This window comes from Furipterus horrens, unplaced genomic scaffold, assembly GCF_987537825.1.
Source record: "Furipterus horrens unplaced genomic scaffold, mFurHor1.1.pri manual_scaffold_2, whole genome shotgun sequence".
Classification (NCBI taxonomy): Eukaryota; Metazoa; Chordata; class Mammalia; order Chiroptera; family Furipteridae; genus Furipterus; species Furipterus horrens.
The window spans coordinates 89,765,910-89,781,384 of record NW_028327172.1 but is presented as its reverse complement, the minus strand read 5'-3'; the positions used below and the strand labels follow the sequence as shown (position 1 = coordinate 89,781,384).

General features: G+C 48.0%; 1 protein-coding gene across 2 annotated transcripts; it reads right to left on the bottom strand.

The window, feature by feature from the left end:
- Positions 1 to 4,379: 4,379 nt before the first annotated feature.
- C2CD2L (C2CD2 like) lies at positions 4,380 to 13,633 on the bottom strand. 2 transcript variants are annotated; one of them, XM_090266088.1, is made up of 14 exons: positions 12,883 to 13,633; positions 10,803 to 10,898; positions 10,114 to 10,233; positions 9,863 to 9,973; positions 9,658 to 9,774; positions 9,440 to 9,551; positions 9,191 to 9,299; positions 8,215 to 8,279; positions 7,996 to 8,123; positions 7,731 to 7,905; positions 6,933 to 7,031; positions 6,681 to 6,817; positions 6,305 to 6,593; positions 4,380 to 5,099 (listed from the first exon to the last, which is right to left on the bottom strand). In XM_090266088.1, the coding sequence occupies exons 1-14, from the start codon at positions 13,234 to 13,236 to the stop codon at positions 4,888 to 4,890; spliced, it is 2,124 nt and encodes a 707-aa protein (XP_090122214.1). In that variant the 5' UTR covers positions 13,237 to 13,633; the 3' UTR covers positions 4,380 to 4,887. The 2 variants fall into 2 exon arrangements, with proteins under 2 accessions (XP_090122214.1, XP_090122215.1); XM_090266089.1 differs by having other exon boundaries at positions 6,681 to 6,814.
- Between the last annotated feature and the right edge of the window lie 1,842 nt (positions 13,634 to 15,475).

Below are 15,475 nucleotides of genomic sequence, written 5' to 3'. Positions count from 1 at the left end.
AAGATAAATGGGTAGGGCCCAAGCATGTTAGAAACTAGAAAGATGGACAGGGCCTGGGTGTGTGGAAATATAGAAAGATAAATGGATAGGGGTCTGAGGAAAAGCACCAAAAGCTGGAAAGATAACGGGATTAGGAAAAAAGCCCTCCCCTCCCCATTACTAAAAGAACTGCAGGCTTGAGCTGGAAGATTGAGGTAGTCTTCGGGAAGGGAGCCCACTATTCTCCCAGATTGCGTGGTACCTGAATAAATCTCTTTCCTTTCACACCAGCACCTTCCTCACAAGACTGGCTTTTGTGGCAACAGGCAGCCAAACCTCTGTTTTGTTGTTGTTGTTCAGTAACACTATCATGTATTGTATTTGCCTGTTTACTTTTCTGCAGTTTGCACCAGACTCAGTTCAGTGAGAGAGGGCAGGTATTGTATGTGTTCTTCACCTATATAATTCCATCACTTAGCCTAGTAGCTGCAGCTCAGAAAGGATTCAAGATATATTTGTTAAATTCTGTACCTTAGTAAAGTTCATTAGGATTAATAGCTATTTTATTGTGTTATATTTTTCTAACCTAAAAATAAACCTATATAATTTATACCATTAGAAAATATATTAAATGTTCAATATAAATAAAATAAAGGTGGCCTCGCCAGTGTGCCTCTGTTGGTTGGAGTGTTGTACCATACGCCAAAAGGTTGGGGTTTGAGTCCTGGCCAGGGCCCATACCTAGATTATAGGTTCAATCCCTAGAAGGGGTGTGTATGGGAGGCTACCAATTGAAGTTTCTCTCTCTCTCTCTCTCCCTTCCTCTCTCTCTAAAATTAATGAACATATTTTTAAAATTTAAGAATAAATAAAACAAAATAAAGATGCCATTAAAAATAGCAAAGTCAAAGACCAAGGTTGCAGGTTTAATCCCTGATCAGGGCACATATAAGAATCAACCAATGAATGCATGCATAAACAAGTGGAAGAACAAATTGATGTTTCCCTTTCTGTTGCTTGTTCTCTCTAAAAATTAAATTAAAATTTAAAAATATAGCAGTAAAAAATAGAAAAGTTAGAGTTAAATCAGGAATTGGTATATAAAGTTTTTTTTTAAATAATTTATTTTTAGAGAGAGGGGAAGGGAGGAAAAGAGAGGAAAAGAAGCATCAATGTGTGAGAGATACATTGATGAGTTGCCCCCAACTGGGGACCTGGCCCACAACCTAAGCATGTGCTCTGACTGGGAATTGAACCTTTGGGTCCACAGGCCAGCACTCAATCCACTGAGCCACACCAGCCAGGGCTGTATATGAAGTTTATTAACAACAGTGAATTATGGCTTTGTCTTTCTTTTAATATATAATAGTAAAATATATTTCATCAACTTTATTCATTCAAAGGCATGGTTATAGTAATACTTCATGAGATGGCAATCTTATTTTAATTCAGATTTATACCACTGAAGATGGCTATTAGCTTTAATTTAGCAATTTTGTGAAGAAAAATTCACTCAGAGTTGTGTAGACTTAAACCGTTTTTACAGAGCAAAAATTTCAAGATAGTTTTGGGGTCCACATTTCCAAAATTTGACAGTGTATTGCTGTCTAGCATAGTCTAGTTCATCTCAATCTGCTTTTTTTGAAAATAAGCCTCAATTTTGGCTGGGTAATTCAGACACATTCTGAGATTTGTTCTTTAAAGGCTGCCACAAAAACTTAAAAAGCGTAATTCATACTCATCAAAAGCTGTGGATCTGTTCTGAAAGTGTAAAATGGATAGTTGGTTAAATTATGTTTTCTGTATCTTGTGCAATCACTTTCAAAGTCACTATTTTTGTGATCAGTCTCTTCTTCACTACAAAATATGGGTTCCATTGAGCTCTGGGCAACTCAGCACTGGAAGCTGAGTACGATTTCCAGTTACCACCTACTCAATCCACAGGTCCAGTGGGAATCTGAATAACTGCTCTCCTATCAATGAATTTCTTGTGAAATTTAAAATTCAGTGTCTTGTCGTGTTGGTAAACAAACTGCTCTTCTGTGAACCACTGAGCATTGCATCCCTTAGATCAGGGGAAATAGCTTGATAAATCTGAGTTTTCATGACTTAGAGTTAAGTATATCACTATATTCAAATTAATCAAATATTCACACTCTGCCACTCTTTCTAAATATCCCATATTCTGTGACTAGTATGGACAGGATTATGGGGAATATTAACAGTTTCATGCTGCCTCCCAAAAGTATGTACCCTGAGCCCTCTATGTTGTAGATAAGGCTGAGAGTGACCTGAATAATTATCTAGGCCACCCTTCATTTTAGAGCCAAGGAAGTTGAGGACCAGAAAGCGGTCTGCTTACGGTCACGTGGTGTGTCTGTGGCACACTCAGGTTTTTTGTCCCTGGTCTAGTGCTTTGGTACCCGCAGCAGCTTGCCTGTTTCAAGTCCTGCATAAGTCCCATAGAACAGGAACCAGGGACATAGAGTTTGCTAGTATCCATAACTCTCTGAAACTGGCCCACATTTAGAAATGAAAGAATTTTTATTATAATGAAACCCTTATAAGACTTCCCCCTACTAATCACAAACTGGTGCAGCCACTATGGAAAACAGTATCAAGACTTCTCAAAAAAATTAAAAATAGAACTACCTTATGACTCAGCAATTCTATTTCTGAGTATTTATCTGAATAAATCCAAAATACTAATTCAAAAAAATATATGCACCCTATTTACACTGCAGTGTTATTTACAATAGCCAAGACATGGAAGCAACCTAAGTGTCTGTTGATAGATGATTGGATAAGAAAGATGTGGTACACATATACAATGGAATATTACTTGGTCATAAAAATGAATAAACTCACCATTTGTGACAACTTTGATTGACCTACAGGGTATTATGCTAAGTGAAATAAGCCAGACAGAGAAAGACAAACACCACAGGATTTCATGTATATGTGGAATCTAAAGAACAAAATAAGTGAACAAATAAAACAGAAGCAGATTCATAGATAGAGAACAAACTGATGGTTGCCAGATAGGAGAGGGTTGGGGAGTTAGATGAAAAAGGTGAAGGAGTCCTGGCCGGTGTGGCTCAGTGGATTCAGTGCCAGCCTGAGAACCAAAAGGTCACTGGTTTGATTTCCAGTTAGAGCACATGCCTGGGCTGTGGGCCAGGTCCCCAGACAGGGGCACATGAGAGGCAACCACACATTGATGTCTCTCTCCCTCTCTTCCTCCCTGCCTTCCCTTCTCTCTAAAAATAAAATAAAATATTTTTTTAAAGTAAATGTGTTTTAAAAAGTGAAGGAATTAAGAAGTGCAGATTGGTGGTTTCAAAATAGCCATGGGGATGTAAAATACAGCATGGGGAATATAATCAATAATGTTGTAATAACTATGTATGGTGCCAGTTGGGTACTAGAATTATCTGGGGGCCACTTCATAAATTATATAAATGTATAACCACTATGCTGTACATCTGAAACTCAATTAATATTAAATGTCAACTGTAACTGAAAAACTTTTAAAAGACTTCCCCCTTCCAACCTGTCTCTTCTGAGGTAACAGTTACCTACTTCTCATCTACAACCAAAGATAGCTACTATTATCACATTCCCCATTTTACAGATGAAAAAACTGAGGCACTCTGAGGTTACAAAACTTGCTCAAGGTCACAGAGGTAATTAGTGGAGCTGGAGTCAAATCCAGGCAGTCGAGATCGAGTCCATGCTCTGGGCTCTGTTATACCCTGGAAGGAACAGCTTGTTCAAGAAAGGGATGAAGATGAAGATGCCTGTATTAGCCAATTTACTCTTTTCTAATTGACTTTTTGCTATAACTTCATCTTTCAGACTCTTGTTCTCTCATCCTCTTTCTATGTGTCACTTCCTCCCTGCAGGAACTTCTTAGCAGACCCAATATGTGTGTCACCTAACCTACATCACTACCTAGGCCCTGTCTCTTGATCCTTTCACTCTATCAACACCACAGCCTCACTACCCCATTGCCTTTCAAAGGATAACCAGTTGCCCAGTTCATAAATTCTAATTTGACTTTTAATAAATTAAATTCCAAGCCTTCAAGACAGCAATGGACAGCATCATCTCCCAACACATCAAGGTGAAACCTTTCTTATGCTCCATCATCACAGTCTTTAAATAAAGCCCCCAAAGCCATTTGTCTGGGGAAGGATTCCCACCAAACCCCTGAATCCTTCCTTCTAAAAGAGCCACTGCTCATGGAGAAGGTGTCAAGTACAAAAATGATAATAAAAGGGAAAGAAGGGATGAGGAGCAGAAGTGGAGGCAGAGAGGTAGGGAGAAGCTGCCCTCTCATCCCAGGCACTGGCCCAACTTTCTTTGAGCTTCCAATGTCCTTGGAGACACCATGGTTAGAGGAGGAATCTAAGGAAGGTGTGGGAGCTCCATCCCAAAGGGAAATGCCTATCCTTCTGAAACAAGAAAGAAGGGTTACCTGGGAGAGATGCCTTCTATTATCTGTTCACTGAGGGCCCTAGGCCACACATATAAATAAAAAAGAGAATAAATAAGGAAAGGACCAGCTGAGGACCTGAGCACTCTGGGACTTTCTGAGGGGCCAGTATCAACAGCAGGCAAACATTTCTGAGGAATGCCCACACATGCCAGGACAGAGCCCTCGTCTGACTCCTAGCCACCCACTCCCTCTATGTTCTCAGCAACAGGTGCTCATCTCTCACATACTTCCCTCTGCAAGTACCCTTCCCACTGGCCCCACAGCCTGGGACAGACAGGGCTTCCTGGAACCCAGAGGGCTTCCCTGGGCTAGGCTGTTGGGAATGCAGGAAGGGGAATGGGATGGGATGTGGGGAATGGGCTGAGAGGACACCTGCCCTCTCCTAGCTCAGGAGGTGAGGAGTGCCCTCAAAGCTGGGGGCTGGAGTTGCCATTGGCCTTGGGTTTGGATTTGAAGGAAAAGCGCTTAATAAGGCGGCGCGAAAAGCTACCAGCCTTCTTTTGGACACTGGGTGTGGTCATCGTGTTGGAGAGGTCATCGTGTGATTGGCTCAGACCAGCTTCCTTCTGTCGATGTCTCCGTCGGAAGATGAGCTTGGTGCCACTGCGCAGGAAACTCACTGTGGGGGAAGAGGGGAGGTTGAGGCAGAGAGAGGGGCATGAAGGGGGGAGGGGGGAGGTGGGGAGCAGAGAAAAGATCAAGCTTGGAGGGGTCAACGATGCAGAACAGAACCAGACCCTTGGCCTAGAAGCCAGGCTTCCTTAAGAAAGAAAGTAGAGACAAAACATGTCCTTTATCTTTCCTGAGGAAAAAATGGTGGTGCTCATGTGATTCTGTGGGTACTCCTGGCTGCTGGCCCTGAGGAGAAATGTTATGTGGCCAGCTGCTCTATGAGGACAGACTGAAAACTGGGCCTCTTTACTATGAAAAGACAAAGGCTGAGCAGAGGGTGTTTCTTACAAAACCATCCTTAGAGGCAGACACGAAGAAACAAGGTTGGCTGAAACTGACTTAACTGACAAAATTCCAGGATGTGAGCAGGAAGGAGTGCATCCAGAAAACTTCAAAGAGGTAAATTCAGACCAATATAAAGAGGAAGGTGCTTACACAGCAGACTTTGGATTTAGGAATCTCATTATCCCAAGAAGTGATGCAGGCTTAAATCATAAATCGTTAAATACATCTGTAATTGATAGATTCACTGACAGAGGGATGAAGATGTTTGGGGGCAAGCCCTTCATCTTTACAGGTTAGAAGAAGTACCACAGCTATCCACAAACTGTGTCGCTGCTAGAGGGACACTCCTAGGGTTAGCCCAGGGTAGGATTTCTTATACACACAAGGAAAGAGTACATAATAAAAGGGAAGAAATAAAAAAAAGAACAAGGGAAGGGAGATATATACTTAAACACACAGGGGGAAATGGTGGTAAATGATGCCATAGGACCCAAAGCATCAAGTTCCCTCTCTACTTTAGCTTAGCTGAAACAGGCTAGGATCCCTGGCAATCCCTAAGGAGAGGAAGGACAAGGCAAATTGGCTTGAGGTTTTCATATTCTTAAGAGTCCAGTAGGACCCAGGTCATGATTCTGGGTATAAAAGATGGTGAGGGAAGGCCCTGGTTGACTGGCTCAGCTAGTTAGAGCATCATCCCAATATGCCAGGACTGCAGGTTCAATCTCCAATCAGGGCACATATAAGAATCAACCAATGAATGCATAAATAAGTGGAACAATAAAATCAATGTTTCTCTCTTTTTCCCTTCCTTTCTCTTTCTAAAATTAATAAAAATAAAAGAATGGGGAACTGCTAATATCTCCCCACCTTTGTGATCCTTGAGGCTGTGGGTCTCTAGGGCACCAGTAGATCCTGTTTCTGACTCAACATCATCCACAGACGGCTTCTCAGAAATGTCCGAACGTGTTGTCTCATCTGCTTCCTGGACACTTGTGGGACTGGAGAGAGCATCTAGGGGTCCTGGAAACATGGCTGGTGGGTCATCTGAGGGAGGCGAAGAGGGACCTCCGCTGTTCCCTGCGTAATCCTGCATTGAGGCTTCCAGAGATGCTGCATAGCCCAGGGACAGTGCCAACTCGTCCTGAGCAATGGGCACCTGGCAAGAGGGTCAAATTTTAATGGATCAGAGTGACCCATCAGGGCTTTCTCCTGATCTGAGCTCCTCTCCCCAGAGGCCTGTTACCTTGGAGACACCAGAGATAATGAGAGTGCTACGCTTAGTGGGTGTCTTCTTGGCTGCTCGTCCACTGGGTTCAGTCAGCTGGCGAATCGCTGTCTCTGCTACAGGGTCCAAGCTGTTGGAAAGATGGCTCTCCCCTGCTGGGGATACAGAGGGCGGACAACGTGACTTGAACTCCTGTGCCCCACCCAAACTGGTTTTTGACTCTGGAACCCAGTACCAGCCAGTATTTACACTTCCCAGTTCTCCACTCACGGCTGCTGCTGTGGGAGGTACTGTTGGGGCCACTGCTCTCACTCAGCACAGTTGTCTTCTCAGTCACCTCCACCTTGGACGGGGAGCGGGAGGGGGAGTCTGGTGGGTGGGGGAGGGTCAGTGAGCTGGGAGGTGCTTTAGAGTGGCCCCCACCCCCAGCATTTGTTGAGATGTAGATTTTGGTGACTCAGGGCAGGGGTGACTAAGAGGTGATTAATCACAGTAGTGAATAAGATGCCATTGGGACAAAAAGACACTATAGGAACCAATGGGAGTGTGGGAAAGTGCTGTGGGGCCCACTGAGGGTTTGGGGAGAAACCATAAAAATACCGAGAGGTGCAGAGATGGCAGGGGGAATTCCATGGGACCCATAGGGATAGGAGAAATGTCATAGAAGACCCCCTTGAGTAGAAGAAATACCATGGGGGCCACCAGGTATGTTGAAGAATCCCACAGGGTACTGGAAGGTTAAGGGTACAGTGAGGGATGCTTAGGCAGTTAGGCCTACAAAGGAGAGGGAAACAAACTTCTGAAAAGACAGAGGGTATTTGGGGAGGTGGAAGTGCGAGTGTCACATGCAATGGGCTTCTGGATCCAGGACAGAAGTTGGAGGGGAATAGTTGGGCAAATGGAAGGATGTAAGAGAAAGTTTGAGAGAGACAAGGACACAGAGGAAGATGTAGCCAAAAACCAGGGGTAGCTGCAAGAGTGCTTTCCTTTGCCCTTTCCCTATCCTGCCATGGATCTGCAGTTCGGGGCCCATGGCTAAAGCTGTGCTCTCAGGCTTCTCCTTGTTACCTAGTTTGCCATCTACACGAGGCCGGGACTGGACAGTAGTAACTGTGGTGACAATGGTGCCATCGGGCATGATGGTCCGGTCCAGCTCAATCTTCTTGGTAGGTGTGATGCTGGGGCGTGGAGTGGAGGGGGTGGGAGTGCCCAGGTTCTGGGATAAGCCCTCCTCATACTGAAGCTGTCAAGGGGTGGAAAAGCAAAGAGGCCAGGCCTCAAAGACTGCCGTTCCTTGTCTCCTCCCGCCTTCCCCCAGGGATCAGCTTCTCACCTCCACTGCCATGGTGGCTGCTGGTCCCAGGGCTTTCCCCGGCCCAGGGCTAAGTGGGCACACCTGTCTTCGGGACAGTGGTCTGGAAGGGAAGCCCACAGGCAGTGTGGCCTGGCCTAGGAGTTCAGCTGGGGAAAGGGGGTAGCACTGTGAGCTGGGCCCACGATCAGGCTCCACTCAGCGCCCACCCAGAGGTGCTCTGTCCTGCCTCATACTCACTGTCTCCACAGCTGCTGCTCCTCAGCACTTTGAGGGACAGCTTCCGGCTCTGGGGGCCCAGATCCCTGTGGCAAAAAGGAGGGGCAGGGAGGAGGAGGGTTAGCAAAGGGAATCTACCCTTAGCTGATCACAAGACAGAGGCAGAAAGAGATGTACATAAATAAGATGATACAAGTGCTCCAAACATTAACTCCTGCCCTCCAAATATTTCCTCTTCCCAAGAGAATGGGACAGGGCTTGACTGGAGAGCATACTCCTTAGCTGGGCATTCAAATCCTCCCTGGTCCTACCCCACCCTACCTTCCAAGCCTCTCTAGGCCAAACCACCATCTTTCCTTTGCTCAAGCTCTTCCCCCTGCCAAGAACACTTGTCCCTCACAGTCTGCTGAAATCCTACTCTTATTCTAAGGTATGGGTTTTTAAAGTTGATTTTAGAAAAAGAGAGAGGAAGAGAGAGGTATTGGGGGAGAGAGAAAGAGACAGATAAGATAGGTACACTGATTTGTTATTCCACTTATTTATGGTTGATTCTTGTATGTGCCCTGACTGGGGATCGAACCTGCAACCTTGGCGTATCGGGACAATGCTCTAACCAACTAAGCTACTGACCAGGGCTAAGGTGCAGTATAAATATCATTTCTTCCATGAGGCCTACTCTAATCCTTATTCCCCTATAAGAATTAACCTCCCCCATTAAGCACTCCCATGCACTTTTTGTAAACCTCAACTGGAGTATTTACACCATCTTCCTCACATTTATCTGTATCTGTCTTGAGACTGAAATCAAATCAGAGTGGGGAGTGTATTTTGGTCATGTCTGTATACCAAGGACCTAGGTTGGGGCCTGGCATACAAAAAGCATACACCAAGGTTTAGTGAAAACAGAGCTGGTTCATGCCAGGGCTATGCTGGAAGGGGGTGATTCTCAGTTTGCCCATGGGAGAGCAGGGGTGGGAGTGAAGAAGTCACTCCTTACAGTGCCAGGTCCTCAGTCCATTCCACCTCCGGACCAGCGCTTGTGGGCTTGGTCCACCTCTGTTGCATGGGGTTGTCGAGCTCAGCTACACAGCATAGTTCCCCAGTGCCTGTGAGGGAACAAAATTAGTAGATGCTCAGATCAAAGATGGGAAGCGACTGAGGAAGAGAAATGCCATATCCTGGCAGAGGGGCAGAGAAAGCCTGCAACCATAGCCTTGGCAGTGCCCCAACCATTTCTAGCTCTCACCTTCCAGCTTGCTTCCCAGGTGTGATGCTCGAAGCTGCCGTAGGAATAACTGTGTAGATCTGGGGATGGCTGGCTGTGTCTGGGACACCATGGGTGGCTTCTTACTGGGTAACTAAGAGCAGAAGGAGATAAAAAAAAAAAAAAAAAAAGAATTCCGACATAGTACCCTGAAGACACTATGCTTGCAAATTATTTGCTTTGAGTAGGCGCCTACTCACCAGACCTCCAGGGACAGAGCAAGCCCTGAGGTTGACCATCATGGCTGGCTGGGTGCTGACTATGGCATCCTCAATCAGTTCCTCAATAGTGGAGAGCTCTACTTGTTCCTCACCTCTCTGCAGTGAGGAGAAAAGGAGAAAAAAGAGGTGGGGCCCCCAGCTCCCTCTCCTGCCTTTCCCTGCACCCCCAGCCCTTCTCCCTTACCTCTCTGGCCTGCAGCTTGGGAAGCACTTTCAGGTTGAGATCTGGGCGAACAATGAAGGCCCAGGATACAAGCAGCCCCTCACCAGGGATTTCTTCTAGACCGACTTCCAGCTGGGGACAGGGACAAAGGAGCTGAGCTGACTCTCCAGGACCTTCCCTTCCGAAATTCCATCTCAGAAAGGAATCAAACTGAAAAGGCTGAGGCAACTGAACTACCCCCTGCCCAACGCTGTTTCCCACATCCCCTCCACCTGTGTTGGTGGCAGTGTCAGAATGATGTGGTAGGTCTCCATGGAGACAGCAGCTGGGGACTGTTGGGTCACAGAAACTGGGAACATCACCTTGTCAGCAGAGAGCTGGCAATGCAGTACCTGAGACAGGCAAGGCATGGAGGAAAAGAGGGTTAGGCATGAAGGAAGGATGCTCAATCCTGACCTGTAATGGCTCAGCAGACCCCTCCCCACTTCAGTTGCTCTTTTTCTTTTCTTTTTTTATTTAAAAATTTTAATTGACTTTAAAGAGAAAGGACGGGAGAGAGAGAGAGAAACATTGACTTGTTGTTCTACTTATCTACGTATTCAATATTTAATTCTTGTATGTGCCCTGACCAGGGATTAAACCCACAACCTTGGCATATCAGGTTGATGCTCTAACTGAGTTCCCCGACCAGGGCTCAGTTATCCTTGACACTTCACTCCCTTGGGGCCACAGGTCCATATCATATAAAAGACAAAGACTCCTCTCTCCAGAAAAATGCAGATATAAACACACGTCCTACATTTTGCATGTAACTTTAATGGGATCTCAGACCTCCTGAAGCCAATCCTTGGATCCCTAAATTATTCACTGACTTCAGATTACGAACCCTTCTACTAAAAGGAACTCTTGGAATCAGCCCCCTCTGGCACCCTAAAGAAGGCATTGCCCATCAGACCCTTACCATGGTGTGCTCTGATTGGTCTACGCAGGTCACATGACTAATGCTGGCTCTGGGTGGGAGTTGGGACACCTCCTCAAAGGCGATTTGGATGGAGCTCTGAGGGAGTAATGTGGACATAGGATCAGGTCTCTGGAGCTATTCCCTGCAGGGCTGACCTGCTCAGTTGCTGGCTGGGTTCTGGCACTGCTGAGGTTTCAGCTGCAGGTTGGCTTCTGACCCCTCCTTGGCTCAGCACTTTAAAATAGAAGTTCTCTCCTTGAATCTCACCTTTCAAGGGGCCTGCAACTGCTAAGAAGAACTGGGAAGCTAAACTATCTCAGAGACCAGATTACCTTGAGCAGAAGATCCTACATTCCTCCTGGAATACCAGGAGCTTCCCTCTTCTTCCCCCAACTTCCTCTTCATCCTCCATCCTACACTCAAAGAAAGGGATGCATAGAAAAAAACAATAAAGGTGTTGGTTGCCACCTATTTATAATAGCTAGGCAGAGAGAGACTAGGCTGAGCTAAGGGTAAAAGCAGTAAAGCCACTTAGTCAAGATGAGCTAAAGAAACAAGGCTAAGACTTCTTTCAGGTAAATAGGATGTGGATGCACAAGACTATGACTCTATCTGTATTCTTGGAGATGAAGACAGCTCAATATGGCCTTGGGGAACTTTACCAGAGGGACTGGGAAGAAAAGCAAACTGAAAGGGCTCAAGTGTCAAGTGCCTGGCTAATTCTTCAAGGCAGACAGCAGGGTGGTATTAGGGAGCAAAAAGCTGCTTAGCTTAGGTCTTGAAAGAGCTTCCTAATTCTTCCACAGTAGTGGAAGCAACCTACTGTGGCCCTATCTGGAGAGCAAAATGGAAAGAATTGAGCAGGGGACACAGACTGAGCTGGCAGCTCTTCCTTGAGTCTTGAAATGGGAGGAAACAAATCCACAGGGCTCATTTGCCTGGCAAAACAAAGGAAGTCAATTTCATTGCTCCTGCAGTTGTCCCGTTTGAAGGCCAGGCCCAGGGAAATGGAGAGGTGAATACTTGTAACCTCAATCTCCCCACCCCTGCAACCGAGACCAATGTCCAGTTGAGTCAGCTGCCCTAGGGAGTCACTCCTGACCCAGGAACAAGGTACAGGGAGAGCATAGTGGAGGTATGAGTTCAAGATGTTGACTGAAAGATGCCATGTGGGTTTCTGCTGGCCAGCTGGGCAGGAGACAGAACAACTTCTTGTGTGGCCACTAGGCATCTGGGGAGCCAATAAAGCCTTCACAGTAGTGGTGGCTGGAAATGGAGAACCCTCTAAGCAAGGGGCCTGATGGATTTAAAGGCAGGGAGAGATTACTGGGCCAGGATGGGTGGGGGCCCCATGAGTGGGAGACCTCTACCTCCTAACCCACCTCTCAGTCTTATGAGCAAGCTTTCTACTCTTACCTCCTGGGAGGCCAAATGCCCACGGTGCAAGGGGAGGAAGTAGGCTAGGCTAGCTTATGACTGATTCTCAAGGGCAGCTCTAGGCTCATGTACTGGGAAGAACATGGATTTTTAATTTGCTCTCTACCTAAACACCTTCCCCTCAAAACATCAGCATGGAAAAAGATGTGTTGGATTGCAGCAGTGACTTACTGAAGGGTGAGAATGGGATGTAATTCAGGCTCTTTGGGAATCTACCTGATCACACCAGGGATTTGGGACACGAAATGTTACCTGGGTGTGGTGGCAGGAGAACCAGGCAAATTCCTTGGGAAGGTGCACCTGTCTCCCTTCTACCCTTGCCACCCACAAACCTAATCTGCACAGACTAGGCGGAAGTGCCCTCAGGTACAGGGATTAGCTTTGCTATGAGAATAGCAATTTGTGCAGGGGGTTGGAGCCAGAGTACCTTGACCACAAAAATAGAGAATTTGGGACACAGCTGGATTTCTATAACCTCCAGCCTCACCTGCACCCTTTTCTCTAATCCCAGAAAGGAAGAGTAGCCATGGGGTTCCCCAGTTGAGCCCCACCCCCATCAGGACCTCCTGGTATGGGCGAGCAGTCCCTCCCCTGGAAGGAAAGGCTGAGTGCAGGGACCACCTAGGTGTTCTGTCCAACTCACCCCATCCCTGTAGGCCTGCTCATTGAGCGCTCGCACCCAAGCCCGCTGCCAGCTCTCCCGGAAAGACTTGAAGGCGAAAAGTGACGCCAGGAGGCCCCGGACGCCTGGCTCCTCCGGGGCGCCGGCCCGAGTGGCCCATAGTCTTAGCAGCGAGCGCCACACTCCCAGCTTCCGCAAGGAGCCCGCGGGCTCGGCAGCTAAGGTGGGTCCCGGGCTCCGGGCCCCGGGGGCCCGCACCAGACACAAGCCCCAGGAATACTGCAGCAGCCAGCCGAACACCGTCAGTAGCGAGGCAGCGAAAAGGATCAGCAGAGCCGCCCAGCCCAAGTCTCGCTGCCACCAGCCCGGATCCATGCTCTCTGCGCGGGCTCCGGTCTCAGCCCCAGTCCTAGCTCTGGCTTAGCCGCTGCCCCGGGGGAGCATGGCCCAGGTGGGCCGTGGGGCAGGGGAGGGCTACCCCGGGGCTGGGCGAGCGGGCTCGGGAGCTCTCCGGGACTAGGTACCCGGGACTGGTGGGGGCCACAGATCAATAAGAGGTGGTCCTGGGGGTCGCAATGCCGGGGTCCTTCTCTCCGTGGTCAGGTTGCTCCTCGGTCCGACACTCCGACTCAGTTTAGTGGCCAGTCCGCGCCGGACTCCTCCCGCCCACGACGCGGGGTCCGCAGGACCACGGCAGGGACTCGTTTGCAGAAACTAGGGGGCTCCGGGCCGGCACCAACTCCGAGAGGGATGCGTGCGCAGAGCTGACACTGACAACATGACCGGCGCCCCACCCACCCTTAAAGGGGCCGCACCCGCGCGGGGTGGGGCTTGAAGAGCCCCAAGCTAAACCTCTGGAGGAGGGCAGGAGGGAGAAGGCGGGAGGAGGTGGTGCCCGGGTTGAAAATGGGCGGGACCTTGGACCACCCCGCCCCAGGCTGGAATAAGGGTATTCCACAGACCCAGAGCTCACCGCAAGAGGGAACTTTCACATACCTGAAGTTCCGCCTCCGCTTTCCCCTATGCTTAGATTTCTATAGTTTAGAAGCCTGTGGGGTTAAGAACCAGACTCCTGTGGACTGCATTGCCCCTCCCAACACTCCCAGGAGCAGCAGCTACTTCCTTGCCATTTCCTGGCCGAAGTTAGATCCTGAGCGTGTAGGTGCAGAGCACCCTCCTAGACAGAAGTGCCTGGCAAATGTCCAGCTGATACCGACCAGAAATCAGAACTTGAACCTGGTAGAGGTTGAGACTAGAACACGGAATATTATTCCCCCTCTACCACCCCGACTCCACGACCCCTTGGAGCTAGGACACAGGAACACCCCATTAACCTCCTTGCTGGTGTGAGCTTGTTCTGGAGATATTTTCCAAGCCTGGGCCTACTTGGTGTCAGTGTCAGCTCTGCGCACGCATCCCTCTCGGAGTTGGTGCCGGCCCGGAGCCCCCTAGTTTCTGCAAACGAGTCCCTGCCGTGGTCCTGCGGACCCCGCGTCGTGGGCGGGAGGAGTCCGGCGCGGACTGGCCACTAAACTGAGTCGGAGTGTCGGACCGAGGAGCAACCTGACCACGGAGAGAAGGACCCCGGCATTGCGACCCCCAGGACCACCTCTTATTGATCTGTGGCCCCCACCAGTCCCGGGTACCTAGTCCCGGAGAGCTCCCGAGCCCGCTCGCCCAGCCCCGGGGTAGCCCTCCCCTGCCCCACGGCCCACCTGGGCCATGCTCCCCCGGGGCAGCGGCTAAGCCAGAGCTAGGACTGGGGCTGAGATTTTTTTTTTTTAATTGACTTTAAAGAGAGAGGACGGGAGAGAGAGGCAAATACTGGTTTTGCTGTTCCACTTACTTATGCATTCATTGATTGCTTCTTGTATGTGCCCTGACTGGGGATCAAACACACAATCTTGGCATATCCGGATGATGCTTTAACCAACTGAGCCACTTAGCCAGGGTGGGGCTGCTTGTTTTTAAAAAATAATATATTTCTGCCTTGACCAGTGTGGCTCCGTTGGTTTGTCGTCTTCCTGTAAAGTGAAAGGCTGCTAGTTCGATTCCTGGTCAGGGCACATGCCTGCATTATGGGTTTGGTCTCTGGCTCAAGCAGGTAAGAGAGGCAGCCAATCAATGTTTCTCTCACACCGATGTTTCTCTCCCTCTCTTTAAAAATATATAAATAAAGTCTTTTAAAATAATAATAATATATTTCCTTAGTAACAGCTCCTGCCTATGAAGTATGTGTACAGGGAGTGGTAATGAGCAGAGATCTGGCAGTGTAGCCCTGGACTATCAATAGATTTAGCTAGAGGACCTGCCCTCCAAATATCTAATATCCCAATAAGCACCCCAAAACTGGTGTTAAAGGTACTCCTTTTCTTAGAATGAAGAGAATGGATGCCAGCCTGACTGGTGTGGCTCAGTGGGTTGGGTGTCATCCTGCAAACTAAAAGTTTGCTGTTTCAGGGCCCATGCCTGGGGTGTAGGCCAGATGCCTGGTTGGGGACGTGTGGTAGGCAACCAATGGATGTTTCTCTTGTACATTGATGTTTTTCTTCCTTTCCTTCTCTCTAAAAATAAATAAATAAAATGTTTTTAAAAATGAGATAGAGAGGATTTC